This window comes from Mytilus galloprovincialis, chromosome 5 (genome assembly GCF_965363235.1).
Source record: "Mytilus galloprovincialis chromosome 5, xbMytGall1.hap1.1, whole genome shotgun sequence".
Lineage (NCBI taxonomy): Eukaryota > Metazoa > Mollusca > Bivalvia > Mytilida > Mytilidae > Mytilus > Mytilus galloprovincialis.
Window position 1 is genome coordinate 43,221,800 of NC_134842.1, and position 15,644 is coordinate 43,237,443.

General features: G+C 32.7%; 1 protein-coding gene across 3 annotated transcripts in view; it reads left to right on the plus strand.

Annotated features, from left to right (window-relative positions):
* Window positions 1–3,736: 3,736 nt before the first annotated feature.
* Window positions 3,737–15,644, plus strand: part of LOC143075860 (uncharacterized) — a 29,949-nt gene continuing 18,041 nt past the window's right edge. For 2 of the 3 annotated variants that reach the window (XM_076251447.1, XM_076251448.1), the window contains exons 1-2: window positions 3,737–3,853; window positions 11,719–12,751. In XM_076251447.1, the coding sequence (XP_076107562.1) occupies window positions 11,729–12,751 (1,023 nt within the window). In that variant the 5' untranslated portion in view covers window positions 3,737–3,853; window positions 11,719–11,728. Of the gene's footprint in view, window positions 3,854–11,718; window positions 12,752–15,644 lie in introns of those variants that run through there. The other variant, XR_012978436.1, reaches the window with a different exon arrangement.

Genomic DNA, 15,644 nt, shown 5'->3' on the forward strand with positions numbered 1-15,644 from the left:
GAATATAATTAATCCATGTTAATAATATCCACACCGCTGCCACCAATAAATGTAACGTGATCGAGGGGAGGTCAACACCGACACAGACGGACGGACATAGCCATCTATGGCACGACAATATATCCTGTGGTAAATTCCCAGTAACTAAATAATACGGTATTTATATATACAAGTTTATTAACAAATGTACATTACTTCAGACACATTGACAAAGTAAGCTACAAAGTTTAAACATATAAACTTTAAATACAAGTCCCCCAGAATCTAACTGATTCAAGACTTCAAGGAATACACATCCTTACAGTATCACAGCTGATACACAATCTCCCAGTCTCTTGACCAACTGACCTTATCATAGAGTTTAATTACTTCATCTCTAGACAAACAAATCGGCATAACTAATTTTATTATCCTACACACCAGGACATCGTTTCTGGTCTTAATCACATCTGACAGTTCAACTTTAACTGCAGATAATAAACTAGCAACTTGTCAAATTAGCCTTGCGTCATTAATTTTCTCTGTACACAAAATAAACAGTTATAAAGCCAAACTATCTAGAGGTCAATATTTACAAAACATTAAAATATTACAATACTAAACTCCAAATTATACACAAGAAACTAAAATTAAAAATAATACAAGACTAACAAAGGCCAGAGGCTCCTGACTTGGGACAGGCGCAAAAATGCGGCGGGTTTAAACATGTTTATGAGATCTCAACCCTCCCCCTATACCTTTCATGCCTTTAGACAATGTAGAAAAGTAAATGCATAACAATACGCACATTAAAATTCAGTTCAAGAGAAGTCCAAGTCTGCATGATGTCAGAAGATGTTACAAAAGAAAATAAACAAAATGACAATAATACATAAATAACAACAGACTACTACTACATGTTATTGTGAGGCAGGCAGTCAAAAGCCTTAGAAAGATCCATTAATACCGCTTCAATGTACTGGTTTTTATCAAGAGCTTCAAGTGAGTCTTCTAACACTCTGAGAAGTGTGGTCTGACATCCATGTCCACCTCTAAATGCACACAAAAATAGATTAAATATTCTATTAAAATTATCAGTTAATTGAATTTCAAGATTTAAAAAAAATATGAGTAAGACACTAACTGGTATATGGGTCATTTTCAAAAAATGTCGAATTTTCAGTACACCCATGCTAAAAGTTTTATTTCTAATGGAAATTTCAGTTGTAATGGTTTAAATGAAAGCTTGTCGGATTTGTGATTCAGAACATTAATAATAAACAAACCTTACATATATTTTGATAAGATTAAACTGCATTTAAGGCCGATTTTGGGGGTATTTGTGTGCGTACATTGTCAGAAAAACACATTTCAAATGATTTTTTTCCGATTTTCTGATCGCCTTGATATCTGCAAAAGAGACTTTTTAAGAACGTTAATTATAATTCTAACGAAAAATCGTAGCTTCTTTATCATTGTATGTAACAGATTATCTACAAACTAAATTCAATCAGCGTTCAGGAGGTTCATGTCTATCCTGTTACCGCTACTTAAATCAGTCGTTAAATTATTCTCCCTATGAATATTGAATCAGTCAGTGTTGATTTCAAAAATGCAAAGTAATCTTTACATTTAAAACGCCTCGTTTCTTGAACGACAGTGTAGAGAAAAGAAATTTCAAGACATTTAGTGAAAAAAATAGAGCGTACTTTTTTTCATGTCTATGCTGTTACCGACCATTTTGATTAATTACACTAACAGTATGGTTGTAAAAAGTGCAATAACGTGTTGGAAACCAAATTCACAATAGAAAACCATAATCACTTCACCAAAGGGAGTAGTTATTTCACAACAGCAATCAAAAACGAAGAAATTTGTCTATCCTGTTATGTCTATCCTGTTACTATGGTTGCTATGGTTACAGTAACAGGATAGACAATTATAGACAAACACGTCGTTAATTTTTTTATCTTAACATGTAGGTGGAAAACGAATGAAATATTTCATTGTTTGAACTCATCTTAAGGTTATAACGTCTTAATCATGTTAATCTTCCCAATTAAGCATTTGCAGGTGCAATACTGATATCGGTAACAGGATAGACTTTTATATAGTGATATATCAGAAACGTACGTTCCTGTTACCAACGAAATAAAGAGAAAAGTAAATTAACTTATGAGGGATTTACTTGATGTTGGGTTTATTCGAAAGGGTGGAAAAAGGCCGAACAATATAAATTGCTATCTTAGACTTGCATTACTGGTGGTAATTTTTACAACCTTTGAAAACCAATTTTTAGAGCCATTTTTCAGTACAACCTAGAAAATTGGCAACTAATCTATTATTTTACAGAATGAATATATATAGAAGTTTATTCTCTTGAAAACCATCTAATTGGTAACGTTAAACAAGCTTAACATTTTATCTAAACCTTTTCTTAATAACCCAAAATTTCTTTTGAAAATGGTAACAGGATAGACAAAATATTGTACCACCGATCAAAAAATGTTTCAAGATATTCTTGTATGCCATCATTAAGATTGCATCTTTTAATATGTTGTTCTTAAAGTACTGTTTGTTTTGATTTGCTTATGTAGAGGGTTGTTTGAATAAGTAACTTTTGATAAATTTTTCAATTTCAAAATTCGACATTTTTTGAAAATGACCCATATAATTTGTTTTTAATAATGTGTCACTCTTTTTATGAAGAGGGGTCACTTGGGCTTCTTTAAGTTTATCAGGGAAACAGTTATTTTCAATTGACAAATTTACAAGAGTTTTCTGCTGTTGTGCAGTATAAGATTTACAATTTTTACTATTTTTGCTGGAATACCATCAGCTCCTGTAGCCTTCTTTATTGTTTGTTTTATTTTTAAAAAATTCTTCATTATCTTTAGATACTTTTTTGAATTCAAAATCAGGATCATGCTTTCTGTTATTTAATTTGTTTTTACAATTTACACAATTTTGTCATTTTCACATAAGAAATATTTTTGCTCTCCACAGTTCCCCTTTTTTGAGAAAAACGGTTTGACTGTTTTCCAAAAATCGCAAGATTTTGACCCACCCGTGAGAGCAACGTTCTAAAAAGTATACTTTTATTGATTTTCTCTTTATCTTTGTTACCAAATTTCTTTGTTTTCTAAATTTCTCCCAATTTTTGTCACTCCGGTTTTGAGTATATTGTGAATAAAGCATTTGTTTCTATATATGGCCCCTCATGAACCTGAAAGATTTTTATACTATCTGATTTCAATTATTTTATGCCAAGTTGAAAATGAGTCTATAATCATATTGTACTTTGTACCCGCACTCTTTATGAAATAATAATAATACCTGTGTCAAAAAAAAACCCCAGAAAATTGGTAGTCTTTGTAGCAAGATGGTTTGCTAATTTACTTACGTTTTGCCGGAGACGTATTTCGTATATAGATATAGGAAAATGTGGTATGAGTGTACATGTATAATATATGTCTCTGGTATTACAAAACAAGGGGCAATAATTCTGATCATTTATACAAATAGAACAACTTTGTTGCAATTGTGAATATGAGTAAATACATCTGATAAGATTTCTATGAATATGTCATTTACACAGTTTTTTTAAATAAAATATGTTTAAAATTGTAATGAATAAAATTAATTAAAGTCCGTTGTTCTTCTGTTATGCTGTTTTCTTTTTGGGTCTTTTTGTACGTCTAATTGATTCTATGAAGATACAGACTTCTTAAGTGACGACGTCTGTACACCGGAAAATTAAGATGAAAGCAAAAGACCAAAAAATCGAGGTAGCGTCATGTCTGACCAACACATGAACACAATTTATGAACTATCGTTTTGACAGTCTATACATGCTAAAACTCTATAGTAAAGGGTTAGTATAGAAAAGCATATTTTTGTTCACCAAAAATGAAAATGACTCAGAAAAATTACAAGAAGACCTAACAGCAGCAGCAAAGTGGGAAGAGGACTGGCTCATGTCCTTCCATCCGGACAAGTGTTCAGTCCTCCAAGTAACAACAAAGAAAACACCTCTCCCATATGACTACATCTTACATGGGCACACTTTGCAACAAGAAACATCTACCAAATATCTTGGCTTAACCATACAAACTGATTTAAAATTTAACAAACACATAAATAACATCACAGCAAAATAATTTAGTTGTTTAGTTGCATAATGCAACTAAACAACTAAATTTTATCAAAAGAAACCTTAAAGTCAGCTCGCAGTCAGTTAAAGCTAGAGTATGGTAGCTGCATCTGGGACCCACATACAAAATCCCAAAAATCACAAATAGAAATGGTCCAAAGACGCGCAGCCAGATATATATGTAATCGATATCATAACACCAGCTCTGTGACAAACATGCTTAACCATCTTAACTGGCCAACACTTGAAATTAGAAGAATAAGAACAAGGCTTATATTTTTCTTCAAAATTATACACCACCAAGTAGCAATATACCCTACGAACTTGTTAATACCATCAGACAGTCAAACAAGACAATACACTCATAGTCACTCATTCAGGCACATACAGGCAAAAAAAGACTCATATAAATTTTCATTCTATCCTAGGACAATCGTCCAATGGAACCTTTTACCAGTTACTGCTGTCCAATGCACCACAGTTGAAACATTCAGAGAACAGATTCCTATATCTGTTCTCAACCAATACTACACCATGTAATGTAACACCTTGTAAATAGTTTTATCTTATATGTACAGTGAAAACCAAAAACAAGTTATTATTTCTTTATTAAATTTTTGTTGTTGATGTAAATATAAAATTGTAAATTTTACCCACGCATGCACGGCACATAGTCATCAATATTATGATGGAGTGCGGAAACTAAAAGAAGAAGAAGAAGTTAAGCCTTTTTCAACTGATTTTTATAGTTCGTTCTTATGTTGTGCTAATATGAGGCAGGCATAACCTGTGAATGGGGACGAAGTCTGTATGTATTATTTTTTTACTTCAAACATGTTAATAAAGGATACGGAAATACCATAACGTTCCCGATTTTGGTTCTGTTGTTAGGGATTTAGCTGTGACGTTCTTTAAGTTATGACGTCATATTCAATGTAAACAAAAGAACCGCTTCCATCAGGTAACGTTTTTTTTTCAAATCAAACAATTATTAAAAATGAAACTGTATTGAGTTCCAATCTTATATTTTACTAGACTGATAAATATATATTTTTTTCAAAGTCTCATGCAAACATGATAGATTTCTGCGCAAATGCGGGGAAAACCGGAACAGGAACTAGATCTGAAAAAAAAAGTTAACAATTTTGAGTTCATTAGTAGAATGAAAAATTCGGGAAATTTTCCCCGATTTTTTTTAATTTTTTTTTTTTATTGATTTTTCTACCGTAATTGGGGACTCCGTCCCCATATTATACCACTGTCCCAGGTTAGGGGGAGGGAGGGGATCCCGCTTACATGTTTAACCCCGCCACATTATTTATGTATGTGCCTGTCCCAAGTCAGGAGCCTGTAATTCAGTGGTTGTTGTTTGTTTATGTGTTACATATTTGTTTTTCGTTCATTTTTTTCATAAATAAGGCCGTTAGTTTTCTCGTTTGAATTGTTTTACATTTGTCTTGTAACGTGTAACCGGGCGATCAATGGATCTGTATCTGAAAAAATCAGGATTTCAAGTGTTCAACTCAATTTTTCACCACAACCAGTTGTCCTATTCAAACAATCAACACATCCATAAAAGGATCTACAACGAAAAATATATACATTTTTGTACACAGCACAATGCACATAAATCAAAATTCAAGGCGAAGTTTCTCATTCACAATATATAAACACACTGTATCATAACAAAATATATTTGCACAATGTCACTATGCAATCACTATGCAACATGTATCAGACCGATTAATTCACAATGTCACTAACAGATTATTATGCAACATGCATACGGCCCTTTATTACACCATGTCACCAACAGATTACTTTGCAACATGCATCAAGTAAGTATTACACAAAACGTATAAACACAAAATCACATATATACAACTTCTATTTACAACGTCCACCAATATTTAGTATAACCTTGTTAGTCTGCAACTAACCACAATAACACAATGACACAAGTACACTTGCACAATGTTTCAATTCACAAGGAATATATATATAACACAGCTGAACTCACGCACTAACTATCCCTTTGAGTTCCCCACACAATGAATATTATCCAACTGGTAAGGTTTAACACTGTGCACTTTCACTAATACACTTCCACAATATAACAACTTGCAACACCAGCAAGTAAACACCTTGTATTCTCACTAATACAAATCTATGAAGTATTCACACTTCAACATAGTACAACTTGCAACACCAGCAAGTATCACCTTGTATTCTCATTAATACAATAACCAGATTCACTTTATACATTGTATCACAATCACTATTGCAATATCCACATATAAATTTATCCGAACACTATTTATATATCCTTTGGAATCACTTAATTCACTCTACTTACCAGTTGGAAAATAATCCCTGATGTAATCACTTCAACGGTCCACATATATGACTGACAAATTTTCATAAATATGTGGTGGTGTTTAACGACCTTGACTGGCTATACAGCCCTCGCACGGTCTTGAGCTGGTTTATATACTACCATATGGAACGGTCCATTATACTTAAAGGGTGAAAATCAAGACTATACCAAATTTAGGGGTGTTTTAACAAATAGACGGTGCTCCAACTATGGAGAAACTTATAAACATATAGAAACACAATTAACAGGAAAAGGCAACTGGTATTTCACATCAAAACAAATGAACTATGACCGATTTTCGTTACAGTCTTATCGGGGCCTATTATAGCTGACTATGCGGTATGGGCTTTGCTCATTGTTGAAGGTCGTACAGTGACCTATAGTTGTTAATGTCTGTATCTTTTTGGTCTTTTGTGGATAGTTGTCTCATTGGCAATCATACCGCATCTTTTTCATATTAGCTTTGAACTAGTCCAAATAATTATGACATCTTGAAAGGCTATTATAATTTTTTTCTTTGACGCCTTACTTCGAATAGCCTTTCAAGACGTCATATATATTTGGACTAGCTTTGAACTTGCTTTATTGTTTTATTTTAAAGACAGTGTTTAAAGACCCCATATGCGGGGATAAGTACACAGGCCAGAAGGCTTCCCAGAAACAAACAAAATATAGCCTTGCCAGACATCATAATTATTTGGACTATGGCCATGATGGCAGGGGGTACTGTCTACTGACTTGTTTTCATCTAAGACCCATGGCAAGATGTTATCGAGTTCGTTCACCCTGATTACCGGCTAGAAATTTACCAACATCCACATTAGTAAGAAACGTAAATGGTTGCTAGATTACTGGTTTTGCATACTATTAGTCAATCGAATATATTCTTGGTGTTGGGGTCTTGACCGTTTAGTTTAAACAGGTTTATTTATAGTGGATTGGGAAACAAGTTATTACAACAAGAGATATAATATGTCTCTGTTGCAACTTACATCAATTCCTTTCCACTTTACGGGTGCAAGTGCTGACTTGTAGCGGCATACTAGCATGCTCTTTTTCGAAATCTACAAGGATTTTATTTGAATTGCAAGAGATAGTGCTCTCTCTTAACACAGGTCAGCCATGTTATTGTTACCTTCCAACGGACTATCATCATTTCTCAAGACCATACTTGTGACTGTCAAGGGAGAGCAGAACATTCAATCCCTGAAATTTTCTCATTTGAACAGTTATCGTTGCACCAACCTCATGCCTTGGCAAAATTTATAGGTTATTAGTCATGCAAGTGAGAAAAATATATCGACACAGAGATATTGAATAAAAGTACAAATTAATAAACTAAGCTTTCGCTTGAACCAGTATTTCTATCTTTCATTTATAGGAAAAATCTTACCTAGACTGTTTTCTTGGCCGAGCCATGATGAAATAACCAACTTATGTAAATGCTCTTTTGTTCCGACGTTGGAAAGTTCCGGGCGGAAAGAACTAACTAGCGGAAAAGTTCCAGAGGAACTTATTACCTAGTTACTTTGTTCTTCCTCTGGTTTAAAAGTTCCACCGGAACAAAGTGACTAGTTGAAAAGTTCCAACGGAACATATCAACTAGTTAAAAAGTTCCTTTTTGCCAAATTACCGGTAGTCAAAAACGGAACATGCGGAACTAACAAACTAACCTAAAAGTTCCAACAGAACTTATCAACCAGTCACAAAGATCCATTTGGAGAATTGACGCAAAGTAAAAGGGCAACATATTATAATTGAACCTTTCAATATTGTTCAAAGGGAAACCAAGATACTGATTACAAAAGTCAAAATTAACTTATCAACTAGTCACAAAGTTCCTCTTTGACAAATTAGTCATAACCAGAACCAACAAACTAGCCCAAAAGTTCCAACAGAACTTATCAACCAGTCACAAAGTTCCATATGGAGAATTGATGCAAAGTAAAAAAACAGAATATAAGTTATAATTTATTCATACCCGTAGCCAGGGGGGGGTTTGGCGGACAAACCTCCTTGAAAACAAATAAGCACTGTTAAAGTCAACGTTCTGTTCGAATTGTGACTGTTAAAGTCCAGTTTGTGAGTCCATATAACCCCCCCCCCCCCCTTGGAAGTTCCTTGCTACGGGCCTCAGTTATTGTTATACATTAATCTGAAATTGATATTTTTAAAAGTATCCACATGAGGAGGGGGTATTCTTCCATCTCTTGAGAGTACTATATGAATACTAAATTTGCATGATAATGCAACTTATCGGACCACAGATGAATTATCACGTTGTGATTGGTTAAATGCCGTCACGTGGTGACCCCCTATGAGACTGTATGGGGTTAGTAATTTTCATATGGGGTTCATGACGCGTTAATGGTGACGTCATCTATTAATGTTGTTGTGTTTCATTGTTTATTTTTTAACAAAACGCTGCAGAAAAAGTCCAGCGTCCGATAAATTTGTATTCCGTTTTATTTGAGCTATGAAATACAACTTAAATTTTGCTAACTAGTTGCTCTGTTCAGCCAGAACTATTCATTTAGCTACATCATGTACATTGTTCTAGCTCCTTTTTCCAGAACTTTTCGACTTCATTCAGAATAAAACAACTAGTTGGAAAGTTCCATCGGAATGAAATAACTAGTTGAAAAGTTCCGCTGGAACAAAGTAACTGACGAAACACAGTGGCTGTTACACTTCCACATACTTCATTGGAAAGTGAGTTGGGGATGTTTTTGAACCTCAATTATCAAAGAAATAGTTTTAAAAAAACACAACTACACTGTCACAATTATTTTAGTTATAGAACTTAAACATGTTAAATAAAACTTTGTTGCTTAGTTATCACGTTGATTCTGTTAACTTACTGTTTTATATATACGTCTTGGAATATTAAAACGGAGGGAATGTGACAACATTAATTTTCGTCGTCTCAACAAATACTTTATTATGCTGAGGACAACACATGCTTTGCAAGTCTTGAAAGCGTCCCAGGTGGAAAATACCTTGGGTTATACATTAGCATCATTAGCAAGGCGAGAACATATAAACCAGACCACATCAAAAGCTTCCAGATCTGTTGGATTCCTACGTAGGAACCTCAGGAGTTGTCCTCAGGAAGTTAAAAGCCAAGCCTACACAACTTTAGTGAGGCCTGTCCTCGAGTATGCCAGTGCTATATGGGATCCCTACCATCAACAGCAAATCATGCTAAATTTTTCATATTAAATGGACAAATATGGCAGGATTTTCACCTCAAAAACTAGCCTGTATACAGACTTACCTGTGCAGTTTGAAAAGTTTTAAGGACTGACATCCACCATGTCCACTAGATATATAAAAGTTAAAAATGCATTATGCATAGCAGAATGATGATACAGCTTTTGGATTTTGATGGGCATTATTTTCCCTTCCTGCAGAAGCTGTAAAAATAAACAAACACCTGAATAACATTTGATACTGTCCACTCAGGCTCAACCTTTAACTAACCAAAATGACCAATACATGTAGATGTGTAGATCTACAATGTATATATCTGTTGTCCATGCCAATCAAGAACAATCAATACAATCATGACAATACAAACCTGTTTTTACCTGAGAAGGAGCATCTCAAAGTGTATACCAACTTTGTTAATTTTTACACATTCTGCATGAAGGGAAAAAATGCACATCAAAATCCAAAAACTATTTCATCTTTCTGATATGCAACTAGAAGGCCATTTTGTACATATATACCAACATGACCAAGGGAAACTTTGTGCAAAGCATTATTATTTTCTGTTTTATTGCATTTAATAGAAAAAGTGGACTTTGTGACAAAACAAAACCAAGATTTTTATATAAAATCCACAGCCTTTAATACAGAGATTTTTGTTATAAAATTTCAAACATAGATTACTCACTTACTTTTCAATGATGTGGTAGTGTTTATTTACACAAAAAGTTCTAAACAATCTTTAAGTTCCAAAAAACCTCGTGCTGATTCGCTAACGTTGAGTGCACCCTAAAATATATTTATATTTGTTTTCAGCAATAACTAAATTAATACACTTGTTTAAGGAAATCATTGCTAGCACTGCATGCAATAATCCTCTATCTATCAATCAGGGGTACTACTTATACAAGTTATTTTTATTTACTTGAAGAAGTAAATAAAAATATACATACATACATGTAAATAAATTATAATGTTTGAATAATCTCCCCTTAGTTTTCGCAAAATTTACTTATTCTAGTAAAAGCAATTTACAATCCCACCAAAATTCTCAAGTTTTGAGATGTAAAATCATGCCTTTAATGATTTTTCCCAGGTTAGCTCATAATTTTTCGATTAGAGTACAATGTTTCATCTCATTAATTCAACAAAGAAACTGATTGCCCAAAGATCTTAAAAGTACAAAATGAAGTATTTGCCGAAAGCCTTCAAAAGTTGCTCCTTTGGGGCTTGTAAATAACCAGTGTTCTAAAGATAACAGACAAATGGGATTTTCATTGTCCATGAAATTACACTTAAAAATGATTAGTAAAGACATCTGCAATGGGCAGACAAATAAAAATTCTATTAGAGCAACGAAATCCTGAGAATTTTAGAAATGATGATAAGATGAATTTTTAACATACAAGTAAAAAAATCTGAAAGTCTAAGGGACATAACCATGATAACTTAGTTAATTTTTTTACCTTTGCATGTATAGAAGTAAATAAAATTCACTTGTATAAATATCCTACAAATATACTTATAAATATTTAATTTATTTTTATATTATATATTTTTTACTTCTTCAAGTAAATAAAAATTACTTGTACAAGTAGTACCCCTGACTGTCAATCAAGTACCAAATTGCCAAATATGAGAGTACAATGGGAAATAATGAGAATTTACTATAAAATTTCCATATATATATATATATATTTAACATTGATTCAACACAAAGGTACAATTTGTACATCATCCTTAAAACACTTTGAACTCTTGTCTATTCATGCCATATAAATTATAATACATAATACATGTAATAATTTCCATTAGTTATAAAAATGATACAGAAATAAGTCAAAAGCAAATTGAAAATTGGTTTGACCAAATTGTTAGTTAACTAGTATCATGAGTATAGTCTGAAATTCTGAATGATGTTTTCTGTTTAAATTGTATAGAATAATATAACATGTTACATACTACAGATTAACATGATTATTAATGTATTTTTAAATAGGTGCTGAAACATGGAAGGCAGCTATTCCATTCCTAGTCATGCAGAGGACCTGACGAAATGTATGTATGAACTACAGCAGGATGGGACATTCTGTGATGCAGGCCTCGAATGTAAAGATGGCGTCATATTTGTTCATAAACTTGTTCTTATGGCATGTAGAAGTCCATATTTAAGGAATCAATTGATGTGTGAAAGTCAAGGTGAAAGAGTTTATGTCAGTCTTAAGAATTATTCATTAAAAACAGTTTGCCGTTTGGTGCAGACCCTATATACTGGACAGTTAAATATTTCTCAAGAGAATGAAGTAGATTTTAGACATTTGTGTGAGACGATAGAGCTTGACAATATAAAATCTGCTGCTGAAAATTTTATTCAGCAGGACCAAATTATTTATGAGGTGGAAAGCGTAAACCAATTTTGTGCTGTTCAAGTTGAAGAGGAAATAATAGAATCCCAGGATGGGATCACAGCACTGGTGGCATCTGTCAATCATGGACCAGATGACAACTTAGTTGACAGTACAAACACTGTTGATAATGTAGAGTATCTCAACAATGACATCAGTGATGTAAAAGTTGGTGGTGATACAGTTGAAAGAAATCAAGATTCAGAAGGAGAAAGGGAGACCAACAAATCTTTGGATCCACCCACCATGGCCACAGGAAGAGAAACCAGAAGCAACAAAAGAAGAAAAATTTTCCATAATGAAAACCCTTCACAAGCAAAAGACAATGCCACATCATCTAATATGGCTGAGATATTGACCATTGCAAAACAGTTGTCTGGAATAGATGAAGCCCAGCCATCTAAATCTGCTTCTTCTTATCTAGATCAAACTAAATCCAGTTTATGTTCTCTATGTACAAAAGAATTTGTCAATAAAGGGGAAAATGTAACAGATCCAGGCAAACCAGTTTGTACAGAATGTATGGTTTTATTTAGTGGAGAAACCAATGATGACCAAGAGATGGGAACTAAGTCAGACCAAACACAAAGTGACAACAGTGAAGATGGTGGAGGAGACAGCAAAAAGGTACTAGTAATGATAAACTTCTTCATATACAATTTCAATATGACCACAAAAAACTGTGTTCTTACAATGCTCTCATGTCATTCATGTCGTTGTCTGAAGACACATATGGTTTCCCAATAATAACTTTAGTTAAAGCGAATGGGTCTCTATTTAAGTTTACCAGCAGATTCTTGCAATAAAATAAGTTATCAGTTTGGTCTATCATCATGTTCACAGGAAATAAATACACTGAATGTACATGATGTATTGTAAGATAATTCTACAGAAGGGAATCTAAAAACAAAAAATAAATAAAAGTTGCCATGGTTATTGGAAGTTTTCATCTGATATGCAATTAAATTAATTCATACATAATTTATCCACATGTAATCTATGTAACATTTACCAGTATATATCTGTTCATCAATTAATTAATATAGGTCTTTTCATGTTCTGAATTAGCATGATTAGTTAAGGATGTCTGCTTGTCATGTTTTGGAATTTTTGTCAGATTTTCAGAATCCTCTGGTTTTATCCATTTGAATGCATTAAAAAAATTTCCCCATGAACCCCCATTTTTCTTTTCATAAATCTTTTACATGTATAATTATAAGTCATTTGTAAAAGTCTTATAAAATTTTATTTATTTTTTAATAGTATTTGAGAACTTTAACTGGTCAATGATAAAGCTAGGAAAAATCAAGAGAGAACATTTTCCCGCCAAAACTCCAATGGCTAATATCTCAAAAACGAGCACATTGACCGCTATATTTTTTTGGCTTTTTTGATTCCTCAGTTTATTCCCTATCAATACATACTAGTTTTATGAAAAGTTATTTATTTTAAAACTGAACAGCGAACATCCTTAACATGGTAAAAGATGAAATTAAATGCTCTCCCTGACACCTTAATGTCTCTGCATTGCTTAGTGTAAAGTTAAACAGTCTGCATTGTAATGACTGTCACCCACAAGTCCCATGCCCTGGACTAGTATCATTTTATTGGGACTAGTCAATCTTTCCTAAACTTTGTTTAGACCAATAAACATGTATATTATATAAGACATGTTGGGCTATTTAAATAAATGATGCCTTCTTCTTTGAACCGTTGGCAGTCTCTTGTGTGATACTATATGTGATATTTTTATGTCAGATAATGTATTATGATAAGTTAGTTCTTAATACCATGACTACCAAAGATGGTAGCTGTATGTGCTATGAATAAAAAATTATGTCCAAAAATGTCTTTCACTGTTTTCATTATTTTTTTATGAGATTGTAAATTTAGAATTGATGTCACTACTGATTTTCTAACATTCTTTATTTAAACAGCCTTATCAGTCAGGGGACTTACTCAAATAAGTGATTTTAATTTTAAATCACTTATTTGAGTAGCAAATTTGAGGTTTTGTCACAAATTGGGATTTTGTATTTTTTTAAAAATTTTAAACACATAGGTTTAAATAATGTATTTTAATTAGTAAAATTTAAAAAAAATGAACTTCTTGCTTCTTTTAAGTAGCAAGGTTTATGCCTTTGATGCTATCATTTAGTTGAAAATTCTATTTTAGTTGAAAAAATGCTATAATAATGTCTTAACATAATGAACTGATATTTTCTTAAAAGATTTTTTCCAGCAGTGGGAGTATTTTTCCTGTGAAGTTCAAGGTTTCATCTTTCAAATTATGTAATAAAATTCTACTGTTCCGCGATAAAAATTTAACTGTTCGGGGCTGTTGAAATTAGTGGGGGTTATTAAAAGAATGATACTTAAAGAAGTGATTTTTGGAAAGGAAATTGAGGTCTGATACTTAAACAAGTGATTTTTATGTCATTATCCTAGATTCAGTACAAGGTCATCACCTGAAATGACCTGGTCATCCTAGACAACACAGATGTTGGTTCTGATAAGTTTAGAAACATAATTAGTCCCTGGATCATTAGTATTCTATATTTAAAGCTACAATAAAATTAAATCACTTCTTCTAGTGATTAATTTGTACTACTTAAATAGGTGATTATTAAAGAAAGACAACTCTAACTTCCAACCTTTATGGAAATAATGTTACTTGAATCAGTGATTTAGAAAATCACTTATTTAAGTAAGTCCCCTGACTGCTTATAGTAACTGAAAAATATGTCAGGAGGTTAACGAAAGCATCAAAAACATATGTTTGTATTTTTTAAATGAAGAAAGCTTAAAATTGACTGAAGCAATTGGTGTGGAATTTTCTGAGGATGTAATGAGATCATATATGTTTGATTTCTTGTAATTTTTATATAAAGTTTAAGGTTTTGCAAAGAGATATAAAAACTTTTGTTATATAATATTAAAAAATACACTAAAAATTGGTGAAATTTACGTATTTAAAATAAAACACCATTATATGAAGGAAAAAAAGGCAGAAAATTCAACTGATACCTGCCTTTTTTTCCTTCATAAAAAGGGATTTTTTTTAAATGAAGAAAGCTAATTAGCATGATTAGTTAGTAATTATCAGGGGTTTCATTATCTTTCATGTTGACTGGTACTTTCCACTTTCTAGGTGGTACTTTTCAATTTATTCCATGAATATCTTTTATAAAAATTACTACATTTAGGCGGTACTTGTCAATAGCATAGGAGGGTAAAAGTACCGGGTACCGCCTCCTAATGAATGGCCTGAATTATTCAGATTAGAACACGGGTATGTTTATATAACAATTATCAGCCTTTTCATTTCTATAAGGCCAAAAATTAAATATTGTTTGTTTCCCCTCACACGACCGACCTGGTAAAATCACCACGACCCAAAAATTTTTATTGGCCATTCTTGTCCACTATTTTTTTTTTTTTTTGCTATGTTGGTTATTGGTGTTATCTTTCCGATGCTGTAGTCAACGAGCGTTGGTTTTTGGTGATACCTTTCTGATGC